This window comes from Danio rerio, chromosome 17 (genome assembly GCF_049306965.1).
Source record: "Danio rerio strain Tuebingen ecotype United States chromosome 17, GRCz12tu, whole genome shotgun sequence".
In the NCBI taxonomy this organism is placed as follows: domain Eukaryota; kingdom Metazoa; phylum Chordata; class Actinopteri; order Cypriniformes; family Danionidae; genus Danio; species Danio rerio.
Genome location: NC_133192.1, coordinates 24324485 through 24352447, shown reverse-complemented (window position 1 = coordinate 24352447; position 27963 = coordinate 24324485). Strand labels below are relative to the sequence as shown.

General features: G+C 36.3%; 1 protein-coding gene across 7 annotated transcripts in view; it reads right to left on the bottom strand.

Annotated features, from left to right (window-relative positions):
- Window positions 1–27963, bottom strand: part of ltbp1 (latent transforming growth factor beta binding protein 1) — a 161940-nt gene that overhangs the window by 89773 nt on the left and 44204 nt on the right. For all 7 annotated transcript variants that reach the window (XM_017351811.4, XM_017351812.4, XM_017351813.4 and 4 more), the window contains 2 exons: window positions 13377–13531; window positions 1446–1613 (listed from right to left, as the gene is read on the bottom strand). In XM_017351811.4, the coding sequence (XP_017207300.2) occupies window positions 1446–1613; window positions 13377–13531 (323 nt within the window). The remainder of the gene's footprint in view (window positions 1–1445; window positions 1614–13376; window positions 13532–27963) is intronic.

Genomic DNA, 27963 nt, shown 5'->3' with positions numbered 1-27963 from the left:
ATGCATACCAGGAGCTACGTTTTTTTTGCAGTTTTTGTTTTAGCGAATCTGCCAAAGGCCACTGTGTATGCTTTTTCAGATCTCAAACTTCTTTTGCGAGTATCATTTGTGCCTGCTGTTCTCATGCAAATCCACCAGAGGCCGCTGTCAACTGACTGACTTACTAACCAACCAACCGATCCTCCCATCCTCCCCATTCCCTAAACCCGTCCACACACTTCCCTAAACCCAACCCAAAAAGAAAAGCCCTCTAATTTTTACCATGTTTTCAGATTTTACCACATCCTCATCCTATTATTAACTTGTTTATTTTATTTTTAAGCTTTTGTTTTTTGTCTTACTCGCTTTCTGAAACAGTTCTTCACCAGACTGGAACCCTGTTGTCGAGGTCAACTTTGCGTCTCAAGTCCGCTGACGTATATGTCGAGCTACCAGACAAACTGGTAACTGCACAAAAGCCGTCCATACAGAGGTAAGCAGTCAGCAGGTAACCGAGAACGGGAACGGCATCATACAGCCCGCAGGAATCATTTTAAATCTGAAATGCAGCCATACATAGCTCTGGCTACATAATTCAGGATCTCCAGAAATGTATATAGGGTTACGTTTTTACAATAAGCTTATGTTGAAAATAATGCTTAAAAAAAAGACTCCTGTTTCTTTTTTCAATTTTTTACAAATATTTCTGCCAATAATAAAGACACTTTCACTCATGACAGACATGAGGCTGCATTTTCTTGTTAATTGCAAAGTCCAGATGGTGTTTAACAAATGTCATATGCAGACTTTTCATTTTGATTATTATTACCTACAAATAAATACACCACAATCTGTACAAATAGTAATAAAAAGTTACCAAACAACAAAGTATAAAAAAAACTCCACCAAGGATATTTTTTTGTCCCCCAAACAGAATGAAAATGACTGGGTTACACAAATACTGTGAGGATGTTTCTGAAGATTTCAGAATGCTCTTTCTCCATGCAGGACTTGATTTGGGCAGTAAATGAATGTTGATCATCTGAACCAGCGTGCAGAAGACATTCAGCTCTGTCTCAACCACATGATCTCCAGCCCTTTCTGAGCCCTCACTGTGAAATATCACAGTGGGAAATGTAGCAAAAAGAACCAACATCCAATAGTAGAAGTTTTTCAAGCGCATTCTAAAGCATCTAAAAGTTTTCCGCGTTATCTGCCAGACAAGTGAAAACTTCCCTCCGAACAGTGACTAGAACACATCCAAACATCAGCCATAATTATAGAGCTGTCTACGTCTGGACATGATGTAACAGGCCCACGGCCAGCTGTTCTCCGTTCGGTGTACAGTACAAACGCAAATGATCACACATACACACAACAAAATAATTAAATGGCCTTCAAAGACCTGCATGAATGAAAAGATTCTTTCCCACAAAACCCAGAGAAAAGGTGTGAATGCCACTCACCAACTCTGAAGTTGGGGGCGGTGAGCGTGTCGGTGGCGTGTCCGTTCTCACTGATGATAGTGGTGGTGTTTCCCTTCTGACAGCTGTTCTGACAGCGGCCGTTGGTGCAGGTCATCTTGCAGATAGTCGGAGTGAAGACCACCTTGATCCGGCCTGTGTGGTTCCCCACTGCAGCCCAGCAGAGCAGAGACATCAACAGAGAAAAGACAGAAAAATCCATCAGTCTGAACTGCATGACTTTCATAAACAACTCTCTCTCACACACACACACTTTAGCAGGCAGTGTCTGGCAGAATGGCTCAGGAGTTCAGCTTTAAGAAAGTGAAACGAGAGAGGAAGAGAAAGAGAGAGAGAGGCTGGAGGAAGGCAGAAACTCTTTCTGTTGTCTTGTCTTTTCTTAGTCGTCCTGTACGTGTTCCCCGGTGACCGTCTGATTCCTTTTTCGTCCATCCCCCAAACCCCCCATCCCATTTTTTTTGTCCTTGGTCCAATATCTCAGTCTCTGGAACATGAGGAGGTGACTAAAGAAAAAAATAAAAGCAAAAGAGAGGGAGAGAGAGAAAGAGAGAGAGAGAGGGAGAGGGAGAGAGAGAGAGGGGGGGGGGGCAAACAACTCTGGGATCAGACCCAGTTCTTGCAGGATTCAGACAAAGTGGCCACAACTCCCATCTCTAATACCTTCCTATCTTACTCAGGCTACCATTACTGATCAAATAATTGACAATGATTATAGTGTTTTATTAATATTAACAACTTATACTGTAAGAATTTTTTTTTAATCTAATAAATCTTTATAATAGCACAGACTTTCGCACCTTTGTCTGACAAATTTTCAGGAAGCAGTTTCCTAAAATAGTCTATTTTAATTTAAGTGATGTAAGCTGCAAAACTATGTGGAAAGAAAGCTACCCACATCCTCATCTGCTCACCTACTTAATTATTTCAGTGGATTAGGGAGAATGTGATTTAAATTAGGGTCTGATAAACTTCTGGCATGACTCGATATTTTCCAGTAAGTTTTCTGTTTCACTTCCTGCTCCTGTTGTTTTTTTTTTTTTCTTCTCGATTGCTGACATTTCCGTTCCATACTCCATAGGGCATCTTATTAAAGGGTTGTTTATTCAAAAATACTAACAAACAAATTAGTAACAGCAACAAACATTTTTGGAAGCTTAAGCACAAGACTTTCTTCTGTGAATCATAACATAAAATAAGATTAATTGTATAAAACCTTTCAAAAACCTTCTAAATTCACCCGCTTTGAATGTTATCACTCGATTGAATGGGAGTTATTATTAGTGGTTATCAGCTGATAGACATGGGTAAGTAGGGGCCTTTAGCGTCTACTGGTAGGCTCAGAAGGCTATTATCATCCATGCACATGGTTAATCAGCAATACTAATAGAGAAGACTCCAAATTTTTTTTTACATAAAAGTGATGGTTGGGTTCAGGGTTGGGGTATGTTAATAAAATACAATTAATGGGAAATTTAATAAACAATATAAATAATTCTCGTTAACTTCTGGCCGCAGCCATATGTGATCTATAGCTGATAAACCATGTAGATGGAGTATAACAGCCTTCTGAGCTTACCAGTAGGCGCAGAAGGCCCCTACTGGCCGATATCTATCAGCTAATAACCACTGATAATGCCAATTCAATCAAGTGATAACATTCGAATAGGCTGTCTAAATTTAAGTGTGTTTTGTTTCTGATATCTCTGTGTGATGGACAGAAGGAAATTTTAAAGTGCAAATATTCAAATATTACAATTGCAAAGTTTAAATATTATCTTTTATGAAGTGTTTAAGTTATTAGCTAGGTTTATATCCTAATGTGACGAAAATCAATTCAAAGCTTATGAAAAAAAGTAAATTAGGCACATTTTTATCAAGTTGTAAGAGTGGCTTACTGTAGGATTGGTAACATAGTAACCAACAGTAAACAAGGCACGCATAATGAGAACAGCTGATTGGTCACAGGTGTAATGCTCTCTACAGTGCTCTTAGACAGTGGCTGTTTCTCAATTCCAAGAATGCAGAGAACGGACTTGTGTTCTTGTGGAGACCGGTCTTGCCAGGTGTCCTCGGAAGAACGAACTCAGGAGACTGCGAGAGCAGAGAATGCGTCCTTTGAGAAATAGGATGCTGCGTTCTTCCTGATGGTCACTTGACCTTCACGTGTTTTAAATGGAAATTATTTAAACATTACAGCATTCATACAGCGATTTATTGTTTTTCCCCTCTTCAAAATATATACTTTGCATAAAAACATGATAAATATACTCTGCACAATATAAATAAAACACATTTTAATACAAATTTCAGCAAACAAACACCCTTAATGTGTTTATTCCTTTATTAAGATGTTCATGTTAATGTTTACTTTCACCGTTTCATTTAGGGAAACTCCTGAGGTAAATAAATGATATCTCTGAACTTTAATAATAAATCTAAATAAAATGCTGCGCTTCCCACATCCAGTCGCAATGACTTCTGGGACTTCCAGAGCGAGTTCGGTGCTCAAGTCTGCATCAGTGCGTCCTAGATATCAAGAACACATCCGGGAAGTTTCATGCGTCCTCCGTACTTGAGGTCTTGAGTATTGGAACTGAACTTAGGCAGCTGATGATGACGTTGCACGAGAACACGAGGACACAAGACCGCTGAAGAATGCATATTGAGAAACAGCCAGTGTTTATCTCCAATTATTCACATTAGCCCTAAGTCTTCCTAAAGCGAGTAAAATAACTTTTTCACTGATCAATAGATTAATTATTGGATTTTTAAAATGGATTTTTATTCCAACACTTGTTTCTCATGCGATACTTCAAAATATACCTAAACTGATAGTGAACTGCCTGAAAAGGGTAATCAATAATTTCTGCCTTATTTATTGCACAAACTGACACAGATTTGTAACATTATGCTTTTTAATGACTCTCATTGGCTGCTCATAATAAACCCTTTGACCATCAAACATCCTCACTTAGACATGCTGTGAAGCTACTGTTTTTTTGTGTTGCAAAATCATCTTGCGTGCACTTCCAAAGGACTAATACACTGAGAAAGGAGGTCATGTTCTGATCTACACTCACCTGCCACTTTATTAGGTACACCTTACTAGTACCTAGTTAGACCTTCTTTTGCCTTCAGAACTGCCTTAATCCTTCTTGGCATAGATTCAACAAGATACTTTAATTATTCCTTAGAGATTTTGGTCCTTATTGACATGATAGCATCACACATAGCTGCAGATTTGTCAGCACATCTCAAAGGTGCTCTATTGGATTGAAATCTGGTGACTGTGGAGGCCTTTTGAGTACAGTGAACTCATTGTCATGTTTAAAAAACCAATCTGAGATGATTCGTGCTTAATGACATGGCTTGTTGTCCTGCTGGATGTAACCATCAGAAGATGGCCACACTGTGGTCATAAAGGGATGGACATGGTCAGCAACAATTCGTAGGTAGGCTGTGGCATTTACACAATGCTCAATTGTCATAAATGGACCCAAATTGTGCCAAGAAAATATCCCCCACACCATTACACCACCACCAGCAGCCTGAACTATTGATACAAGGCAGTTTGTTGTTCATGTTGTTTATGCTGTTGATGCTAAATTCCAACCCGACCATCCGAATGTCGCAGTAGAAATTGAGACTCATTAGACCAGGCAATGTTTTTCCAATCTTCTGTTGTCTAGTTTTGGTGAGCCTGTGCAAATTGTAGCCTCAGTTTCCTTTTCTTAGCTGACAGAAGTGGCACCTGGTGTGGTTTTCTGCTGCTGTAGCCCATCCACCTCAAGGTTCGACATGTTGTGCGTTCAGTGATGGTCTTCTGCATTTCAAATTCACCTAAATCACCTTTCTGCCCCACTCTGATGCTCGCTTTGAACTGCAGCAGATCATCTTGACCATGTCTACATGCCTAAATGCATTGAGTTGCTGCAATGTGATTGGCTGATTAGAAAGTTGCATTAACGAGCAGTTGGGGCAGTGTACCTAACAAAGTGGCCGTTGAGTGTATATTACAGTGTGAGACAATCCAATTATTTTCAACATTGGATTAAACAAAAAAAAATTAAGAACAATTAAGTTTTAAGGAAACAATTTAGTCTGGACTGGTGTCATTTTGAAAGTCACTTCAAATCCAAGTGCGCTCTATATACTGTACGCTCTAAGAAAAAAAACAGGAACAGCAGCTGTCATTGGGTTTGTGTTACGTAAACGCAAATCCAACAGAAGGTAACATGTAACCTTTTTTTTAAAGATCAAAGAATGTCTCAAACAAAACAGACATCAGTCAGCTACTGATGACACCAACACACGCACCTACAGCTGTTATGAAGCCTGAGTGGAAGGTAAATCGACGAAGACACACTGAGAGCTAACAGAAACAGTGAGAAGTAGATGACAGGAGGCGAATGGCTTTACCAGATCACACAGCACACACACACACACACACATATATACAGAGGACTGCTGACAGGCCGTCTCTCGTGTGGGACAGACCTCACTGAGTGCCAGACGCCCAGATATTGAGAAACTAGCCAGTCTGCTACTTCTACCATTAAACACACACAAAAACACACACTTACTTGGCAAATCTAAATTACCATCAGAAATACCACTGACATGTTTTGTTTTTATATAAAACTAATTATAAAATCCAGTGCCAGATTTGATTCTAAAATTTCTGTGTTCTATATGAACATGTGCAGATGTGGCTTAACATGAATATGTTACGCAGTCATGTATATAATAATAATAATAAATATATATACATTTTTAATTATATATAATTATACATAATAATATATTATATATTATTTATATATAGTCATTTATATAATAATAATAATACATAAATTTATCATATACCTGCACATGAATATACTGTACTGCATAAGGTATAGCAGGATTCAACAGACCAAATGTAATATTGTAACTCTGTAGTATTTTGAAATGATTCTATATGTATTGGTCATCATTAGTAATTAATACAGAAATGAATATCTTAAGATGAAAATCTTGTTAATTAAAATCCATTTCATTCATTAATTTTCCTTCGGCTTAGTCCCTCATTTATCAGGGGTCTCCACAGTGGAATGAACTACCAACTATTTCAGCATATGTTTGATGCAGTGGATGCTCTTCCAGTGGCAACCCAGTAATGGAAAAAGCCCATACACACTCCTTCACACACATACACTATGGCCAATTCAGTTTATTCAGTTTACCTTTAGCACATGTCTTTGGACTGTAGGGGAATCAGGAGCACCCGGATGAAGCCCATGCGAACACGGGGAGAACATGCAAACTCCATGCAGAAAAGGCAGCTGGGCCAGCCGGGGCTCAAACCAGCAACCTTCTTGCTGTGAGGCTACAGTGCTATCCACTGCACCACCTTGTCTATTTATCTATTAAATCTATTTATATAATACATTAACATATAACTTGCAGAATCTATAACACGATCTAACCGATTTAAATGTGAACTTTTTAGTCAGGTATCACAGGTATCACACTACACTGCTTGTTTTATAATTCACTAAAAAAAGTTTGTTATTTAATAGAAATTCAATAAAGATGTGTTTCTATTGTCATTATTTTGCTCCTCATCTTTCTTGTCACAGCTTTAAATTTAATCAACACCCTTGAGACTTTTTTTCACCCAAGGATAGATTTAGAAGTAATAATTGACCATAGCAGATACTTTTGTTATAAAAGAATTGATCAAATTTACACCAACCAAGTTTGCGTTTCTAAATTTATATTTATATTTATTTATTTATTTATTGAATTAATAATGTTTTTTTATTTCTTAATTAATTTATATTAGAAGAGGTGCACAAATGCATTGTATTACATTTCTATGTAGTGAAAAAAAAATGTTTGTACACTGTTTGTATACTGGGCTGCTGTAAACTAACATTGGTTTTAAATTTGGACAAATCCAATCGTTGGGTTAGAATGTCTATTAAAAAAAATGTTAACGTCAAGTTTATCCATATTTGACCGAGCATTGTAATACGACAACCCAGCATTTTTTATGGTCTACATAAAAAATAATGGTAAAAAGTTTGCAAACAAATGAGCCAATTCTTTTTTTAGAACGCGTAGTGTATGGTAAAGTACAATTAATTTAGTCTCTCTTAAGTAGTCTTAAAGGGCACCTATTATACCCCTTTTACAAAATCTAAGATCAGCCTTTGGTGATTATAGCGGTTAAGAATTTCATACTGATTTGACTGTTTTTATTACAAAAATGCTCCATTTTAAAAACATTTCAAACTTATCAAAATCAGAGAGAGTTGTAACAGATATTTTAATCCCAGTTTATTTGCTAAATAAATGTTCTGTGGACATGTGTATACAGTACATGTTGTTATTGAAACATGTCACCTATCAATCAATTCGGTGGGAAGGGAAAACCGCACTCCTACGTCACATTGCGGTGGGCCTCAAAACACTGGGATTTGGGTCCTATTTTAACCTATTTAGACTTATTGGGTTTCTATCTCTTCAATGTAACAGTGGACACACTATACCTATACACAGTTCTGTCCAAACACCTTACAAAAGTTGATTTACTTCATAGTTGCCCTTTAATAATAAAGAAATTACCTATTATATCCTCTACTTATTGCAAAAGTAAATCGACACACATCCTCTTAATCTAAGTGCTTTGTAACAGCAACCAAAATATCAAGATTTCCATTTGCAGATATAATCCACTCCTCCCTCTCCTTCTGTCCATCATGCAGACACATCCAATCAACAACAAACGCAACATGAGGTCAACATCGAGTCAGTCAGATGCCTGTCTCTGGTGACCTACAACTAATGTAATGCAATATGTAAAGGTCTGTCTCGCTGTGAGTGAACCCGGTCACTTCTGTACCATCAGACACCCAGTCAGAGTGCGGTTTGGCTGAATTTCAAAGCAGCAAGAAACGGCATGTCAGACCACGACACCGTGCAAAAACAGTTACCCAATACCCCACGGCCTCCTCCTAGCATTAGTATTACAGCAAGAGCTCTGGCTGTATTAGTTGTGTAACACTGCTCGTCTGCAGGGCAGGAAGAGGGATAATAGATGTCATGCTACACATTAGTTCTGCCGGCCCACCGGCCCCCTCATTCACATGCAGGACTACTGTATCTAATCCTCTCACCTGCCTGCGAAGAGCACTTCCCTCGATGACTGTTTATCGTAACGCCCTGTCATTCAATCCCCCCTCCTCTCTTACTCTGTCTCTTTTCTCTGGTTCTTGCCTTCCCTTACAGCCAGCTTTTATCTACAATTACCCGGAGAAAATGAGGCTAATAACTCACTTTAGACAGTGAGGCGCACAAGGCAACACTTAAGTCTTTATATGATTTCAACCGGAGGATCCGCTTGGAAAAAAACATAGCTAAAGGGTTGACCTGTAGCAATGCAAAATTATAATAAACGAATCTATAACAAGTGTAAGAGACAGAAAGGAAGTGAGGTTTAAAATGCACATATGCTTGTGGTTGTGAATCTCACTGCTAATTTGTACTGGGATTCCCACGCCGGTAATGCTTTACAATAAGGTTGCATTAGTTAATGTATTTAATAACATGAATGAAGAATGACCAACATATTTATTACAGTCTTCATTCATCTTTGTTAAGGTTAGGTCATGAAAGTTGTTCATTGTTATTTCTACTGTTAACAAGCACAATTTGGGATTTTGATAATGCATTAGTAAGTGTTGAATGAGTAATAAATGTTGTACTAGTTTTGTTTATTCTTAGCTTAACCACATTAACTAACATAAACTAATGAAATCGGCAGCACAGTGACTCTAACGCCTCACAGCAAAAAGGTCGCTGGTTTGTTTCCCAGCTGGGTCAATTGGCATTTCTGTAAGGAGATTGCACATTCTCCCCATGTTCACATGGGTTTCCTCTGTGCTTATGTTTCCCTCAGAGTTAAAAGACATGGGCTATAGGTGAATTGAATAAATTAATTGTTCATAGTGTGTGTGTGTGTGTGTGTGTGTGTGTGTGGTGTGTGTGTGTGGTTGGTGTGTGTGTGTGTGTGTGTGTGTGTGTGTGTGTGTGTTTCCCAATACGAGGTTGTGGCTAGAAGGGGCATCTATTGCGTAAAAATTTTGTTGGAATAGTTGGCGGTTCATTATGCTGTGGTGACATCTTAAACAGAGATTAAGCTGAAAGAAAATGAATGATTGAATGAATGATTGAATTAATTAATTAATTAATTAATTAATTAATTAATTAATTAATTAATTAATTAATTAATTAATTAATTAATTAATTAATTAATTAATTAATTAATTAATTAATTAATTAATTAATTAATTAATTAATTAATTAATTAATGATTGAATTAATTAATTAATTAATGAATGAATGAATGAATGAATGAATGAATGATTGAATGAATGAATGAATAACTAATGAAATCTTATTGTAAAGTTTGAGCCACACACCTTGTCTCCATGACTTTTTGATGGATAAAGATTTTTAATTGTAGCAAATTTTTGAGATTTTGCAAAGCAGTATTTGTGTTGTACATTAAAAAAAGACTGTTTAAGTGCTGATATATTCATGGCAAAATTATTTTCATTTTTCAAGGTAGTTTATCAGTGTTACAGTATATTGCCAACAACAGAGATTATGATTATGACAGAGATTATACACACATATATATATATATATATATATATATATATATATATATATATATATATATATATATATATATATATATATATATATATATACATATATATATATATATATATATATATATATATATATATATATATATATATATATATACATATATACATATATATATATATATATATATATATATATATATATATATACATATATATATACATATATATATATATATATATATATATATATATATATATATATATATATATATACATATATATATATATATATATATATATATATATACATATATACATATATATATATGTATATATATATATATATATATATATATATATATATATATAAATATATATACATATATATATATATATATATATATATATATATATATATATATATACATATATACATATATATATATATATATATATATATATATATATATATACATATATATATATACATATATATATATATATATATATATATATATATATATATATATATATATATATATATATATATATATATATATATATATTTCAATTACATTACTTGATGCTTAGGCTGGCATGGTGGCTCAGTTGTTGCCCCTATCAGCTCACAGCAAGAAGGTTGCTGGTTCGAACCCAGGATGAGCCAGTTGGCATTTCTGAGTTTGCATGTTCTCCCTGTATTTGTGTGGGTTTCCTCCGGGTGCTTCGGTTTCCCCCACAGTTTTTAGACTAAATTTAGACTAAACAAACAAATTGATTTGGACATAACTAGATTAAATTTGTTTAAATTCAACCCACGGGCATCATGGTGGCTCAAAGGGTAGCATGATCGCCTCACAGCAAGAAGGTTGCTGGTTCAAGCCCCGGCTGGGTCAGTTGGCACTTCTATAGGTGAATTGAATAAACTAAATTGGCCGTAGTGTATGTGTGTGAATGAGTGTGCATGGGTATTTTCCAGTGTTGCGTTGTGGCTGGAAGGGCATCCGTTGCTTAAAACACTCTAGATAAGTTGGTGGTTCATTCCGCTGTGGTGACCTCTGATTAATTAAAGGGACTAAGCTAAAAAGAAAATGAATAAATAAATGAATGAATGAAATTTAACCCATACAAATTGTTTGCAAAAATTTAGCAAAACCCCTTTTTTCAGTGTATATGCATTTATTTATTTATTTATTTAGAGTATTTCACAAATAGAAACAAATGTGAATGAGCGTTATAGTTTTGTAACAAGGCATGAAACAGATGAATATTTGTTTGTTTATTTCCATAGTGTCAGTGGAGAACACCAAAACACAGGTAAAAATGAACAAAGCAATACACGTTACAATAAGGCCAAAATATGAAAAAAAAAAGTTAGAAATTTAAATTGCAAAATAATTTTCCTCAGCAAATCATACCCATTCATCCTAAGATATTTGAGACAAATGGATTTTAAACACAACAGCCATACATTTTCTAAACTGTGGTCAGAAATTACCTGTGGTACAACAAAATTATAGCAACACTACACTTGCCTAGAGCAGTCAGGTTTCAGAGTTATCTTAAAGAAATACATACATAAACCTACTTACTTCAGAAATGTCTATGCTTTTTTTTCATTTATTCATTCATTCATTTTCTTTTCGACTAAGTCCCTTTATTAATCTGGGGTCGTCACACCAGAATAAACCGCCAATTCACCTATACCACATGTCTTTGGACTGTGGGGGAAACCCACGCAAACACAAGGAGAACATGCAAACTCCACACAAAAATGCCAACTGAACCAGCGACCTTCTTGCTGTGGGGCGAACATGCTACCACTGCGCCACCGCGCAGCCCTGCTTTCTTTTCAATAGTTCATATATTTCCATTACTCACCCAGGTCTGTAAATCTCGTAAATTTTAATATTCATCTTTAATATTGATGACTGTGGGAGCTCTGTTCTAACATCATCTCTGATTTAGCTGTATAAAAAAATCATCGTACTGTCATATCACAGCGTAGCAGACACAGAGGTAAACGTTTGTAAGAGAGTCAGACAGGCTGTCAGTCTCCTCACAGAAAGTTCCACAGTGTGTGTTCCTGTGTGTGATCCGTCATCCCGTCAAAAACACAAGTAGAGTCTTTAAGTAGAGTCAGCGAAATTTGCTGAAAAATAAAAACTGATACACGAAATAACATTAATAGATGCTGATGTCACTCATCCTCCAATTTCTCCAATTGGAAGAGATGCTCTGGGACTGCATTCAAATGTCAAAATTATAGACAGAGGAAGCCAAGAAATACACTAACATTTGGGGTTTGTAAGACTTTTTAATGTTTTTGAAAGAAGTCTGTAATGCTCCAAGGCTGGATTTATTCATTCAAAATTAAAGTAAAAAAAAAAATGCAATATTTTGTGGATTGTGACATTTTAGAAAATAGTTAAATTTTTTTGTAAAATCTTTAATCTCACGTAACTGTTTAAATATACTAAAATATGGTGATTTGATACTCTCAAAACATACTATTATTACTATTACTATTTGGGGCGTGAGAGAGATCTGCAGAGTGGATGGCAACATCAACAGGGTTGTTGCTAGATCGGATATGGTTGCGGCTGGAAGTTAACAAAAATTGTTAATATTATTTATTAAATTTCCCATTAATCGTATTTTATTAACATCTAACCCCTTCTCAACCCTAAGCCCAACCATCACACTAATGTAAAAACAGTAGTTGTACTAAGTATTATTTATGTTATCTATTAGATTACCCAATAAATTGTATTTTTAAAGCCTACCCCCAACCCTGGGGTAAAATGAAGGAGGGTCTGGTAAGGGTAAGGGTCTGGAGTAAGATGAAGAAGGAGGCATTAAAAATGAATCCAAAGAATCTTGATGAACTCTGGGAGTCCTGCAAGAACGCTTTCTTTGAAAATTCAGGTGGTTTATTAAAAAGTTATTTGAGTCATAGCAGAGATGTGTGGATGCAGTCCTCTAAGCTCATGGGAGTCTTACACAATAATATTCTTTTTCCACTGCACAATGATTTTATATTCTATGCTGTACATTACTTCTGTTAAGTGACAAGACCTTTGTCTAAGCAAAGTCAGACCTTACTGTCCTAATTAAATCATTAAAAAAATCAAGCCATGATCATATTTTATTTTTGTAAAATAAGTGTAATCTAGAGGCCATTGTTTTTCATCTAAGACACTTCAAATACCCAATTATCAACTAAAAGTTCTCGTTCTATTGTGCTTACCATGAATTGGGTTGTGGCCCACTGACAGCGGGATGGCACGGTTCAAGGTGGGTCCCACTCCTTGCATCTGCGTGTGTGTGTGGTAGTTTTTCTGCTGGACCAAAAACTTTTGGGACTTACTCTGGTGCATCGTCATCGAAACTGGGTTTTGTATTCTGCAAGATACAAACATTAAAGACCAAAATATCAATATAATGCTTTACCGACTCTTTTTTTGCCTCTTTGTTTCAATGTCCATCACTCAACGTTGATATTACATATTGAAATAATGTTATATTTTATTCATGTGTTCATATTCTCATTTATGCACTTTTCACTTTGATTAATTACCCGCTTAAGGGCATCCAGAAAACAACAGTACTTTGAGCACACAGATGTGCTGCTGGTTACATGTAAATTAAACCAATCATTTGTAACATACAAAACACATCAGCAGTCCCATGAATCAGACAGAGTGATTTTTCATTATGTTTATCACAGACGTGCAGTAAAATTCCATTTTCTATAAACACACACTGCAAGCACATGGGCAAAAATCAATCATAACTCAACAGACCACATAACATGCTCTTTTATTTCTGTTTGAGGCAAACGGATTAGGCTTTATTTAACTAGTAGGTTATCCTAAAATCAGAAGAGAGCTTTAATGGCCAAATGACTTCATTTAGGAAGAATAATCCTGCTCACATAAAGCGCACAATGATGACTGCTATGCGACATTAGACTCGAAGCATGAAAATAGTGCAAAAATGTATAGGACTAAAATACTAAAATTTAATTACAATTTCCATAGTAGTAGATTTACACAAAAATAAAAGTATATATGTAGAATTAGTTTAATACAGTTTCTTCCCATGCATTTGATAAATGCCTTCTCTGTCGTTTTTGCCTAAACTATTGAAATATTTGGTAACTAAAAATTAATGTTGAAAAATAAAAATGTCAAGATACAGATATTACATGAAAACATACATAGACATTTTGGCAAATAATTATGTTTACAGTGAAATGCTGAAATAGCAAAATTCTATGAATTCATTCATTTTCTTGTTGGCTTAATCCCTTTATTAATCCAGGGTCACCATAGCGGAATGAACCGCCAACTTATCCAGCTCGTTTTTACACAGCGGATGCCCTTCCAGCTGCAACCCATCCCTGGGAAACATTCACACACTCATTTGAAATAGTCTATTTAGAAATTCTATTTAGAAAGCCCAACGAAATCACTCAAACTGGAAATATAAAACATAAAGGTTATTTTATGAATACTAATAAGAATCTTTTTTCCCAAAAGTCAATTTCTTGTATAGCTAATATTATTATCAATAGTTTGTGCAGATACTTATAGGGTATGTGTACATCTAGTGTTTCTTCCCAAAACGATAAACGTCTGGTTTAATTTTATACAATTCCCTTTACAGCATCAATGTTGTAATGTAATTAAAATATAATCAGTTAAAGACTTCAGCATTCATTTAGTTGTTCAAGCAAAGAAACAAAAATTGAGGTGAACAGTTGTTTACATACACACTCCCATCAGGATTAGCAGGCTAGTGCAGAAACTTCATTGAAAACACTGGAGTAAAATTTTTTTTAATATTTTGAAGACATGGCGTGGAAAAATTAGTTTAAAAAACAGACCTTAAAAACACTGATTTTGTAAGAGCATATAGTTCATAAGAAAATTTAAAAGTCGTTGCACATACTTCTGCATATACAGTATTATATCTGTCGAATAAAGGTGCCTGTCCATTGGGTTTTCCAGTTTAAGAAACATGGCGGTCATAATGATAATGCATAAATATTTCTAAAGAGTCACACTTTATTTTGAGGGTCCGTTTGTTGGATTTAAGTTACATTGCATCTACACGCCAACTAATTCTAATAGGGTTAGTGTAAGTTGACATGTACTTGCAAAGTTTTTTATTGTCAGTTAAATGTCTGTTGAATGTCTCTATCAACACAAATTAAGCAGACAGTCTACTAATACTCAAATGGACCATCAAAATAAAGTGTTACCAACTAAAGTAACACTGTTGTATGCAAAGTATCCATTGTTGATGCAGAATCTGGCCAAATTTAAATTGTCCCTTGAAATTATAACTAGGTCAGCTTTCTAGTTTTTGGAAGAGTGTACAAAATTAGACAGCCAAATTTCATTAAATAACTCTGTAAAGAAATTATGGGAATCAAAAATGATAAGCTATGTCTGCATGAGAGTCCTGAACATCTCGCTAATTTACAGACAAAACACAGCAGACAGCTGTGAGGAAAGGAAACGGATATGAAATCTAATCCGTCTTTTATACATCTATTAGGATGAAAAAAAACAGGGATGCGGTTGCTGAGAATCACAGCTGGGAAGCCTCATAAAACGATGACGCACAAGACTAAATTAGGGTCGACATCTCAGAATAACAGCAGAGACCTCAGATCTGTCTGAATAGTATCTGTTGTTTTAGGGACAGTCCAGTTTCCCCTACAAAAAAATAACAATAACAAAAAAGTCATTATTTTCTCACCCTGTATGACGTTATTTCTTCAATGGAACATCAAAGAAATTTGACAAATGTTGGTAATCAAATCACGTTTGATTCCATTGACTTCTATTGAATTTTTTTTTATCCATGTACAGTAATTGAAGTAAATGAGAAGCACAATGGTTAGCTTTCCCATATTTTTGGAAATCAAAGATTGAACTTGCATATGAGTAAATGATATAATTGATGAAATAAAGTGTTAATTTTTTATGAACTATATCTTTAAGGCCTGACTAACATTTGATGATTGACAGATACAGCAGAGCTCAACTTTATGCAAATGAGCAATGATGCACTGCGGCAACAACCAACAAGAGTGCGTACAGACCACCGCCTTTCAGTGCAAGCAAAGGCTTTAGACATAACAACATGGTTTTTATTCACAACAAAGTGAGATGTGAGGACAAGTGTATAAACAGCGTCTGCTCAAATGTAAAGCAACGGAAGGCGCTAATACACAGAAACTAGCAAACAAAATGAGAATATTTACAGGGAAAGTGTAAACAGAGGTTTGTTTCTTTCATTTTGTCCTCTGTTTCTGTCTTTCATCTCTCATTTGATGTTCTCAATTTTAAAAAGCACATTTGTTAATCTCATGCAATTTGTTAAAGTCTCTCGCAGTCTTATATATATTGTTCATTCCCACAAAGACACAAAGAATTTCAAGTTTTCAGTTTACAGCTCTGGCATTAAATAGCACATTCACATTACACACACATACTGTATATAAACCAAAACACACACACATACAAACACACACAAAAAAAGTTTTCAGCAACTATTAAGTATTCTAGCTGTAATTTTGGAATGGTGAATGCCAGCACATTAAGAAACACATGGCAACCCTAGATAAGACCTAACTAAATTTGTCTGGTAAAAGCATTTAATATATTTAAAAAATTAAGTTTAAGTCTTCATTCAGATCAGCAATCACAAAACCAACTTGACAATGGGGCATAATATGCTCAGCTAGTGTTTTTCAGCCAATGATAAACTTCCGGTAAAAGGTTAATGACTATTTTCAATTTCATAAGGTTTCTTTTACAGCATCAATGTTGTAACGTAATTTCATTCAATTAAATAGACTTCAGCATTCATTTAGTTATTCAAGCGTAAAACGAGATGAAAGACTATGTAACTGCTAGCACCTTCAGGATTAGCGGGAAGCCGCAGAACGTCCATTGGAAATTGAAAATACTGGAATAAAAAACCTGTCATATTTTAAAGATATGGCAGGGCATAATGTAAATTAATGCAGTGCTTCTTGTCCGGTGTGAGACCCACTTTATATCAGGCAGTGAAGATCGCTGATTTGTGAAGAAATTAGACCTTAAACGTGACAATTTTATAATGGAAAAAACAAGTTTACCGGAAGCGCTGAGGCAGGCTGGCTGAAATTAAAAGTCTGTGTGCACATACCCCATTATATGGTTCCCAGCAATGTTGCTTACAAAAAAAAAATAAATAAATAAAAATATGGTTATGTGTTTGTTCTCCAGAACTATCCAGCACAAACCTACACATTAACAAACGTAACACATTAAGAAAATTCAAGATGTCCCAGGCTGGCCTTTTCAGCAGTAGTTCCCATTGCACCCTACATAGAGCAGACCACACACATAAAAAGAAAAGGCATAAAATGTTTGAGCCTGTTCTTGAACAGGTGAAAAGCAATGAGCTGTGTAAGTGCGTATAAACTCACACACCATCAGTGTAAGCCGATCTGGCGAGAGAATCCCGACCAGTCTGGAGGAAGACAGTGTTTCAAGCTTTTCCACATGCATTTCTCTTTCTACCCTCTGAATAATATCTATGTATATTAAATACACCATCACAAAATCAATTTTACAGTATTTAATAGGTATTTATTTTATATTCAAAAGGGTTGCACGATATTGGAAAAATCTGACATTGCGATGTTTTGTTTCAGCAGTTGGCTTCAATTGCTCTATTTGGAAAGTAGTCATTAATGTAGATTGATTGCAATTATTCTGTAGGAAAGCATAAACTACAAGCATAGATCAATACAATAGAGCTAATATGAAGTGAAATAAACAGTGCTTTATAGTTTCTAGGCAGTTTAACAGTATTCAGGTCCAGAAACTAAAATAACAAATGTAAAAAAAAACACTCAATAAATCAAAAAAATAATCTTTATTAAAGTTACAAATGGTACAATTTGTTGTATCTGAATGCTTTTAATTCACTTGAAATGATCACAGTCACAGGCCTTAAAAACACATGCAGATGATAAACTTTTACTCTATTATAGGTAAACTCTGTTGAAACTCCACAAATCTCATGTGTTCTGAACTGTGGCTCCTGGTCAACTATTATGCAGACTCTAATTCATATCCTGCAATGTAACTATTGCAGATGTGCACATTGCAATGTCGATGCTGAAACCATGTATTCCACAGTAACATTTCAATATGAATATATGTTTAATAGTATATACAGTTGTATGCAAAACAATTGGATAGCTGCATAATAATGTGCTCTTTCTTTTTAAGAGAAGACTGCAGTGAAATGCCATTCGTTTTTTGGAGAAAGATCAATAATGTCATGTTTTCAAGACAGAAATACATAGTGAAGCAGTATTGAGATGTGTAAAATTAAATTGAAACTTAACATTAGGCTGTGCAAAAGTTTGGGAACCTTCTCTTTTGTGTGGATTTCAAAACCTGTAGCCATTTAATGCTGACTGATTACAACGCAAAATTTGTTATTTGAGTGACTCAGTGAACCGTAACAATCCTAACACAGGTGCAAAAAATCATGAAAAAGGATATTCAAGATAGCTGATTTTTAGTTGTGCTCATTATTTTGAACTAGAGAGTAGCAACATTGGGAAACTCAAAAGAACTTCCTAATTACCTAAAATCTAAATTATCAACATGATTTAGGAGAAGGACGGAAAAAGCTATCACAAAGGTTTCAAATCTCTATCTCCACAGTCAGAAACATAGTGAGAAAATTTAAGGCCACAGGAACAGTTATTGTAAAGGAAAGATGTGCTAGACCAAGAAAAATATATGAAAGGCCAAGGCGAAGAATGAATAGCATGGTGTCAGAGACAAACCACGGACCACATCCAAAGAGCTCCAGGAACATCTTGCTGCTGATAATGTCATTGTACATCGTTCAACTGTTCAGCGCGCTCTTCACAAAGAACAGCTCAAAGGAAGGTGAAGCAGAAGAAGAATTTTTTGCATTCTGCCAATGGGAAGAGTCGTTTGAGGTATGCGAAAGCTCATTTGGACAAGACAAGCATTTTGGAAAAATATACTGTGGACAGATGCCACAACCATAGACACTTTGCATAAAAGAGCAAACACAGCATTCCAGGGGAAAAACATGCTCCCTACTGTAAAATATGGTGGAGGGTCCATCATGCTGTGCAGATGTGTGGCAAACACAGGTACTAGAAACCTTGTCATAGTTAAAGGTGGCATGAATTCCACCCAGTGTCAGCAGATTCTGATGAATCAGGAATCAGTAAAGAGGCTGAAGTTATAACAGGGTTGGAAGTTTCAGCAGGACAATGACCCAAAGCACAGTTCCGGATCTAGCAAGGAATTCATGCTCAGGCACGATACAATGTTCTGGAATGGCCATCCCACTGCCCAGACTTGAAAATCAAAGAAAATTTGATTTGAAAAGGGCCATTCATGCTGGCCACACATTAAACCTGACTGAAGAAACATTGCAAGTAAGAATTGTCCAAAATGCCTTCAGCAAGAATTCAGGGAATCCTTGAGTAGAAGAAGCATCGAAAGGCTGTTATTCCAGCAAAAGGTGGCTGTACAAAAGATTAATGCCATTATTCTGTTGAGGTGCCCAAATTTTTGCACCTGTATGTTTTTGTTCGGACTTAAACTGCATTGCATCTGTTGATTAAATAAATGCTGTGTCAGCACTGGAATGTTGCTTTATTCCTAGGATATAAAAAAAATCCAAATTATTTGGAAGGCCAGCAGGCTTTGTCTTGTAATTATGAAAATTATCAGGGGTGGCTAAAATTTTTGTACAATATATAAAATATATTTGGAAATCCTAACTCTTAACTGTTCTTTATTTAGAAGAAATCACATTTCTTAACATTAGAATGAGGGAATAACCTAATTTAAATGCATTACTATTTCGCGTGAGAACCTTTTCTCTCCACATAAGAACATTTGTGTGCAATTACTAATGAAAGCAACCCACTACATGGATGCTGGGTGATTGTTTGGGCGTAGACTGAACAAGCCCTAGTACTAATAAAGCCAAGAGCATTAAAGAAGCCAGAATGGTTTATAATTTAAACTCCAGCACTCATGAACACCCTAATAAGCTGCATTACCAGATCTGGTGTGGAAAGAGCTGTGGGTTTCCTGCTCATCTAGACTGAAGTTTGTGTGTGTGTGTCTTTGTGTGTGTGTCTTTGTGTGTGTGTGTGTGTGTGTGTGTGTGTGTGTGTGTGTGTGTGTGTGTGTGTGTGTGTGTGTGTGTGTGTGTGTGTGTGTGTGTGTGTGTGTGGAATGCCAGCTGGCTTATTCTAATCTCCTCCAAGAGGACTATCCTACACTATGACCATCTCTCATGTTTTTATGCCAGCGGGTATCTCAAAGCTCTTCCTCAACAGGTGCAGATCTGGCAGCCACAGCGACGATGAGGACATGTGCCTCTTTTATTGTCTCTCTTTCTCTCCCAGTGCTCCCCAGCTTCTCATCTGACAGGTGTCTGGACAGGTCTACTGCACTAAACCCGAAGTGCTCTATGAATCCAGACTCTGGTTCCCTGCCAAGCTGCATTTCAGCTTAAAACCAAACAACACAAGAAACCTGAGCGGATCAGCACCTGTGGATCACTGCAACAGTTCAATCACATACACAAACACGCCACCCTAACCACACAGACCCTCTCGAAATACACACACATGCATTTGAGCCAAACCGCATACACAAACACCCACACAAACCACACACACACTCTTTCTAAATGCCACAGTCTGTAAATATGTTTAAACCCCACACACAAACACCAACCATATGCACAGGGTTCCTCCCAAAAACACCAAATCTACTTTAAATGCTCTCATTTATTGGCATTTACATTTATAAAAATACCAATCTGTAAGACACACTCAGATTTACTGTCAGTTTGTGCTGGCACAAACCCTCTTTCTGTCAGGGTTTACTAAAGACATGTTCTGAAAAAGTAGCAAAGAAAAAGCTTTATTTTTGGGGCTAATCTTACATGCATTTGTCTTTTAGGTCCAAAATTTATAGAGCGATATTGTTCATTTACTAGACATATATGCAACATGATTTACCAATACCATGCTAACCCCTTTATGTTTTCTTTTTTTTTAAATTAATGTATAAAAAACAAAGTACGGAACAACACAAATACAAAAAAAGGTCAGGGCTGTACAAAACAAAAAATAAAAAGACAAACAAATATATGTATAGGTATGCATACTAAGAAAGCATAAGGGCCTTATACAGTAGGTTACAGGATCTTGAAGGTTTCAAGTAAAAAAGCGGTTTTAATGGCTTGTCTAATGGCTTTATTGTTCATATAATGTTCAAATAATTTTGGTATAGCAGGATAAAATGTTTTTTGGTTATAAATTTTGCATCTGTAAATATGTTACTTTATAAATATTATTAAAAGAATAATAACATAAGCTTCCTTCTCTATATTTTGTTGCAGTTCAAAAATCCACAAATAACATGTTGGTATTTTAAACAGAAATTTGGCAATGTTTTGTCATTTACTGTGTGAATTTGGAGATCTCGTACCATATTTTCTTTGAGAATTGACAATTCAAAAAATATGTGTCAGTTTCTGGCTGTGACAAACAAAATGAACAGTTTTGATCTATATCCTGTTTAAACTTGTAAAAAAAAGTCTGACGGCAAAATTTATGCTGAATTTTATATGCCCTTTTATGCGTTGATGGCATTGTTGGGAAAATTACATTTTGGAGCCTTTATTTGTAATAGTGGGTTTGTTATTTTGAATCTTGAATGGGCTTGAATGATCTCGAAGAAATATTTGCAGAAGCCAACTATAGCAAACAAGATGCTGCTAAACACGACCAGATCTAAATCATAGCAGTCACAAAGGTGGAGAAACGACATTGATTGACACTGATTTACATCTATGACAACGACCAGGTTTACACTGAAATTGTGTATGGCACACTACGGCTCCAATGAGGTTGTACTCTGTCCTGCGCACTGTGCCAAATCACACCAGCGGTGTTTCAGAAGTAAAGCAGCGGGAGTCCTTAGACTTGACTGTTCGACATGGTTTGCTTAAATATTTAATTGTTTTGGGTTCTACCATGATAAAAACAAGGCTAAATGTTTACTGATTTGCCCAAACTAATTGTTCTTTTTTTTTTTCAAAACAATATAACTTTGCTGTTCTGTACACTATTTAAATATATGGATGAATAAGAATAAAATGTTTGTAGCTGTCTTTTAATAATTTAAATACATTCTTTACTTTTATATTAACTTAAACTTCAATCTTATGTTTATTTTTACAATTTTGTATTTTACTTGTGTGGCTTAAATGTGGAATCCGACAAAATTGGATGGGAGACCACATGGAAAAGCTAGGTTGCTGCCGGAAGTGGTGTTGGTGAGACCAGTAGGGGGCGCTCAGGGCTCTGTGTGGGTCCTAACATTCCAGTATATTGATGGTGAAGCCTAATTTATACTTTTGCGTCAAGTGACCGGTGTAACTCACGGCACAGGCAACGCACGCAGCTGTGCATTTATACTTCTGCGCACTGTCTCTGTTGGTCTGCATTAACACTTCCGAAACGCTAGTTGGCAATGAGGTGTAAATGTTCCTCTGTGTCGAGTTTCTTCGCTTCTGTTTTGCTTTTCCTGAACACTTCCTGGTTGTACAAGTGACTCAAACTCGCTCATTTTGAGGCAGGAACCGGCGGACGTGCAACAACTTTAACCATGAGGTAAACACAAAACAAAACTCTCCATCCAGAGCTCCTTCACGGGACTCCACACTTGTAAACAATCGCTCGCGCCATTCGCGCGGCTCTCAGTCCCGCTCAGACTCGTCAGCGCTACCAAGCCGACCAATCACAGAGCTTGCGCTACACGTTGTTGCGACGTGTAGTTAAATTTTTTGAGAGGTGCACGTCAGTGACGCCGACGGCCATGGCGAAGGGCAATGCGTCAGCGCCATAGCATACGCCGGCGTTTGACGCAGAAGTATAAATCAGCCTTGACTCTATACTGTTAAGTGAGCGCCGTCTTTCGGATGAAACGTTAAACCATGAAACTCACTCTCTACGGTCATTAAAAATTTTTGAAAATAGGGGTTTAACCACAGCATTCTAGCTAAATTTGCCCACTGCTCTCTGTCCATCATGATCTCCTAACCATCCCCATATCATAACTGGCTTCATCACTCTGTCTCCTCTCCACCAATCAGCTGGAGTGTGGTGTAAGGTCTGGCGCAATAGTGCTGTTCATATCATCTAGGTGGATGCAGCATACTAGTGGTGGATGAGGAGATCCCCCCCCCAAAATGTGCAAAGCGCTTTGAATGTCAAAAACTGCTCTATATAAATGTAAGGAATTGTTATTATTAATAAAATTAGAACAGACGGCAAGCAAATTGGTGCAGAGAGCCGGGGCTTCCCAGATCTTCTGAGACATTTCTGAAACTTGTTTTGACACAGCTGGTGTAAACACAACCATAGACTAGAGTGGTTGCGATCAGCTGCGGTGGTCGAAAAACCATAAATCCGGGTAAGGAGTGCCTTTATAATGTGTTTTAACAAGTGAGATCAGCTGGCTGACAATGTTGATTGCCCTCCATATTTGTTTTTCTTTAAAGTCATGTTTCATCACGCAAGTTTCCATGAGATCTTATGTTTGTGGAATTGCAACTACAAAATCGAAATACTGTGTGCATGTGGTTGAAACAGTCCTATCATATAATGTGTTCCTGACCTTTTGTTTTTTACTGAATTGTTAATTTTCATAGAAATTAATCATACAAATTCATAGTAATTTTTCACTATAGCTTTAAAACATGAAATGTACTACTAAGATTATTACTAAAGATTTACAAAGGTTTTCTATTGTAAGACTGCTTGTATTTATTATTAATATTTATTATTTGCCACTCACTTAAAAGAATGTCTTAACCCATTTTGTTAGTAGATTACCTGAATTGGATTATAATGTCCACTGCCTGTTCAAGACCTCAATAGTTGTTGTGTTCTTCCAACCATGATATTCATTATAGAAATGAATGGCTTCAATCTTTAATTTGCACATTGTCATTCGATACCTTGCAGAACTTTCCACTTGCATGGACGCCTTTATGAGAATTCGCTCCCACGTTAATTTTTTCCTGTTTAGTAAATCTGGCCCTCAGGACTCTGACGTAAAGCATAAGCACCCACAACCGCAGCTGAGACAGACAGCGTAAGACTATCCCTGACAGAAACCCTCCCCGAAGGGCTGACTGGATGTTTTCAGCACCACATTACACACGTGTGTAAGATGTACGCAGCACATTTGATGTATGCATGCGAAATCCAGCATTCTCTTACACTTGTTATTGAATGTTCAGCAGACGGTGACATAAATCTGTGAATACATGTGTGCTGTAATGTAAATTATGGGAAGGAAAGCATTGGGTTTGTGCCCAGATGTTCTCTGTGGCCCAGACTATTTTTTCAGTGTGTTTAGCTGAGACAACTGAGCACTGTTCAGGGTATAATTGTCTTCCTGCTCAACTGCGGACCACCAAATGGGCTGGAGATGAATGTTTGAGGTGAAAGCACTTCAGCTTAAGGACAGCTTTAAGTGAGCTTTAGGACAAACATTGTACAATTGGAACATTTTAAAGTCACTTTTGCTATAGTGCCATGCAAAATTTTTTTTTTTTAAATAAATAAACACAAATAAATTTAGTCAATTTATTGATAAGATGAAAAAAAATAACCATTTGGTTAAGGAAAATAAGGAAATAGTTTTCCCAAAAATAGTTTATCTCATTAGTTACATCCCCCACATGCCGCAATAATGCTGTATGTCTTTTTTTTTGTGTTGTGGCACACATAAGATGATGTTTTGAACAAACCGATGTCAAATGTTAAATCAAAACCAATAGGATGTTGATGTCAGTGCAAGAAAACCCGTTAAATCGCATTTCTGCAATGTGGACAGCAACTATGTTTTTAATCACAGTCCAAACCTAAATTAATACCTTGTTTTGGCATGCACTCCTGCTAAAATCATTTGCTTCATTTATTCCTTTTGCACAGTCTAAATTCACTACCCTTTTGTCATGTTCAGGATGAAAACATCCACTGAATTAAACCACTGTAAAAAAAAAATGCATCAGGTAATCATTTTTTTCCTTTTTGTTTTGCATGAATCTGGTAATCCGCCTCAGTCCTGATCAAAACTACTAAATTGCATTACAGGATTTTAACTCTTTAACTGCAAAATTTATAAATGTTGTCACTGGTTTGGTGAAAAAACACAATATTATATATTTTAGTAATTGTAATTGTTTTTACCTTTTATCACAGTCTTGTGAAACAACATTGCTTTTAATGCATTGTTTTTGATTGACAAAAGTGTAAAGGGGGAAGTAACAAAAGGGTAGTACATTTGCCCAAAGTGTAGTGTTGAGTTTTTTTTTTTTAAATGTCAAAGTATTTTCTCAAAATATGTCAAAATAAGATTTGTCACAAAAAATCTTTCTGCTAGCTGAAACAGAAAACGTTATGGCCAGGTTAAGACACAAAATCACCCAGAGTGGATGAAAACATCCCCAACTGCACAAGGGTTAAATGATTAGAAAATGGTGTTTCAGGGCTGTTTAAAAATATTTGACTAAATGTGCATTTATGCATTTCGACTACCTTGGGAAATGGTAAAAAATTGGACAGGCTCAAAATATTTTAGACCTGGTTTACACTTGTATTTATCATTATCCACTCATGACTGGACACCAAGTTGGTTAAGAGGTTTGTTTGTACAGTAGTTTTGAAAATTGCTGTTGTGACCTTACACTTTTGCAATTTATTTATTTATATTTTTGCTGTTAAGAGCACTATAAAGGCATTAGGAAAATGTGTATTATAATGAAGCATTTGCAATTTAAAGGGTCATGAACCCCCCTCTTTTAGTTCAAGTCTACCTCAAAAAAAAAAAGAGGAAAAAGAGGGGGGAGAACAACACTCAGGATGCACTCACACCATGCTATCTAAACCATGCCTACTACCCAGGTGTTTCCCGGTTCATTTGACAAGTGTGAGTTCTCTAAATCGGGTCAGGTGCAGTTCAGTTGGCCGGACCTGACCCGGTTGAAAGAAGTGTGCCGGAGTGAAGTTCAGTTGGGCTTTGACACGGTACGATTGGAGTGTTTGCAAAGCACACCTGAGCCCAAAACTGAAGCTGTGACGTCACTTTTAAGGAACTGTTTCACATGGATTTATTAATCATTGTTACTTTTCAGTGAATGCAAATTGCCAGTGGGTCTTTGCCAGTGGGTTCGGGCTTAATTTCAATCATTTTAGACGGGTTCAGGTCAGGCCGGGCTTGGCCGGTAAAGGAACAGTCTTGTGATGCATTTCGATTAGCGCGAAAAAGTAATCAAATCATTTGTTATAACATTGAAATCCATCCCTGCAAAGGTGAAACAAATGATGACGGAGAAGTCAAAGAGAGCGAATTTTGACTGCGGTCAGGCCAGCCTCCAGTTCAGAAAGAACAGTCATTCTAGCTGCAAAGGTATTTCGGCGGTTGCTCCTATACACTGTGTATTATGGAAGAGCACTAAACAGCAATGTACAGCAAGCTGACAGGGAAGATGACAAGGTCTCTCGCTACATTGAAAGCACTGTCATGGAATTTTATGTTTTTGGGTGGTGGAAGCTGAACAAACAATCCTACCCTTGGCTAAATTAGCCAGAACAATATGCATCCCGGCCAGTAGCAGCAGCAGTGAAAGGGTGTTCAGTGCTGCTCAGTGAGCGCAGGACTGCGCTAAAGCCATTTACAGTGGATTCAATTATGTTCCCCCACAAAAACATGTAGCTTAATTTTGGTGAGTATGGGATTTTCAAATTATAACTAAATATGAATTAAACCATAAAATCATAATGTAGTCAGAGTATATAGGCTAATGTTGGCATTATTCTTTTATTATTCACCACCACCTTAATGCCAGATGTGCAGAGCCTTTATAGAGTGAGTATGCCCTTAGTAGGCTAACCTGCAATCAAAAATTAAAAATCTGACACAAAACTTGAGACTACTCATGATTTTATAGTTTACTGGTCAAAGTTAAAATGTAAAGAAATAAACATTAAGCAATTTAATGCCCTGCTACATATAAGATCATGTTTATATAAACACCATAATTGAACGCAGACACAGTGGATAGCAGTAGCTACAGCTGGTCCCTTTTCCTATCTATTCCAATCATTAGCCCTGGAGGATTCTAATACGGAGGATTTTAAACAAGGCAGCACAGAAAGGCGTTGTGTCTGAATGGTAACAAAGTCAACTGATAAAAGACAAAGTCCACCATTCTCCAATTCTCCTACAACTCTCCCAACATAAATGCTTGCTACACACAAACAGTTTGGCTGTATAGATAGCCCTGACAGCATCGCAGGAAAAGAACATGCAAGTGGATCATGGAAAAAAACACATAGGACACTTCGTGAATGGCTAAATATACTGCGTGCATGCCGTACACTGTCTCACAAGTCTGTCATCAGAAAGCAATGTGCAGTTATGAATAATTAAGAAGCAGGGTCTTCTCATGGCATAAGAAAACTCAGTATATGAATGATAATGAAAAACCAAGGTGTCATCACTGGACAGGCAGATAGCACTACAGTGCATCACCGATTTTGATCCCGCCCCAAAAATTATTTTAAACCAGGAAGATGAAATTAGCTGACAAAAGACCAAAATTATCCAGTTTTCCCCACAATTAAAGCTACCAGATGCTAACGTCGTCTTAACTGATGCTCAAATATCTCA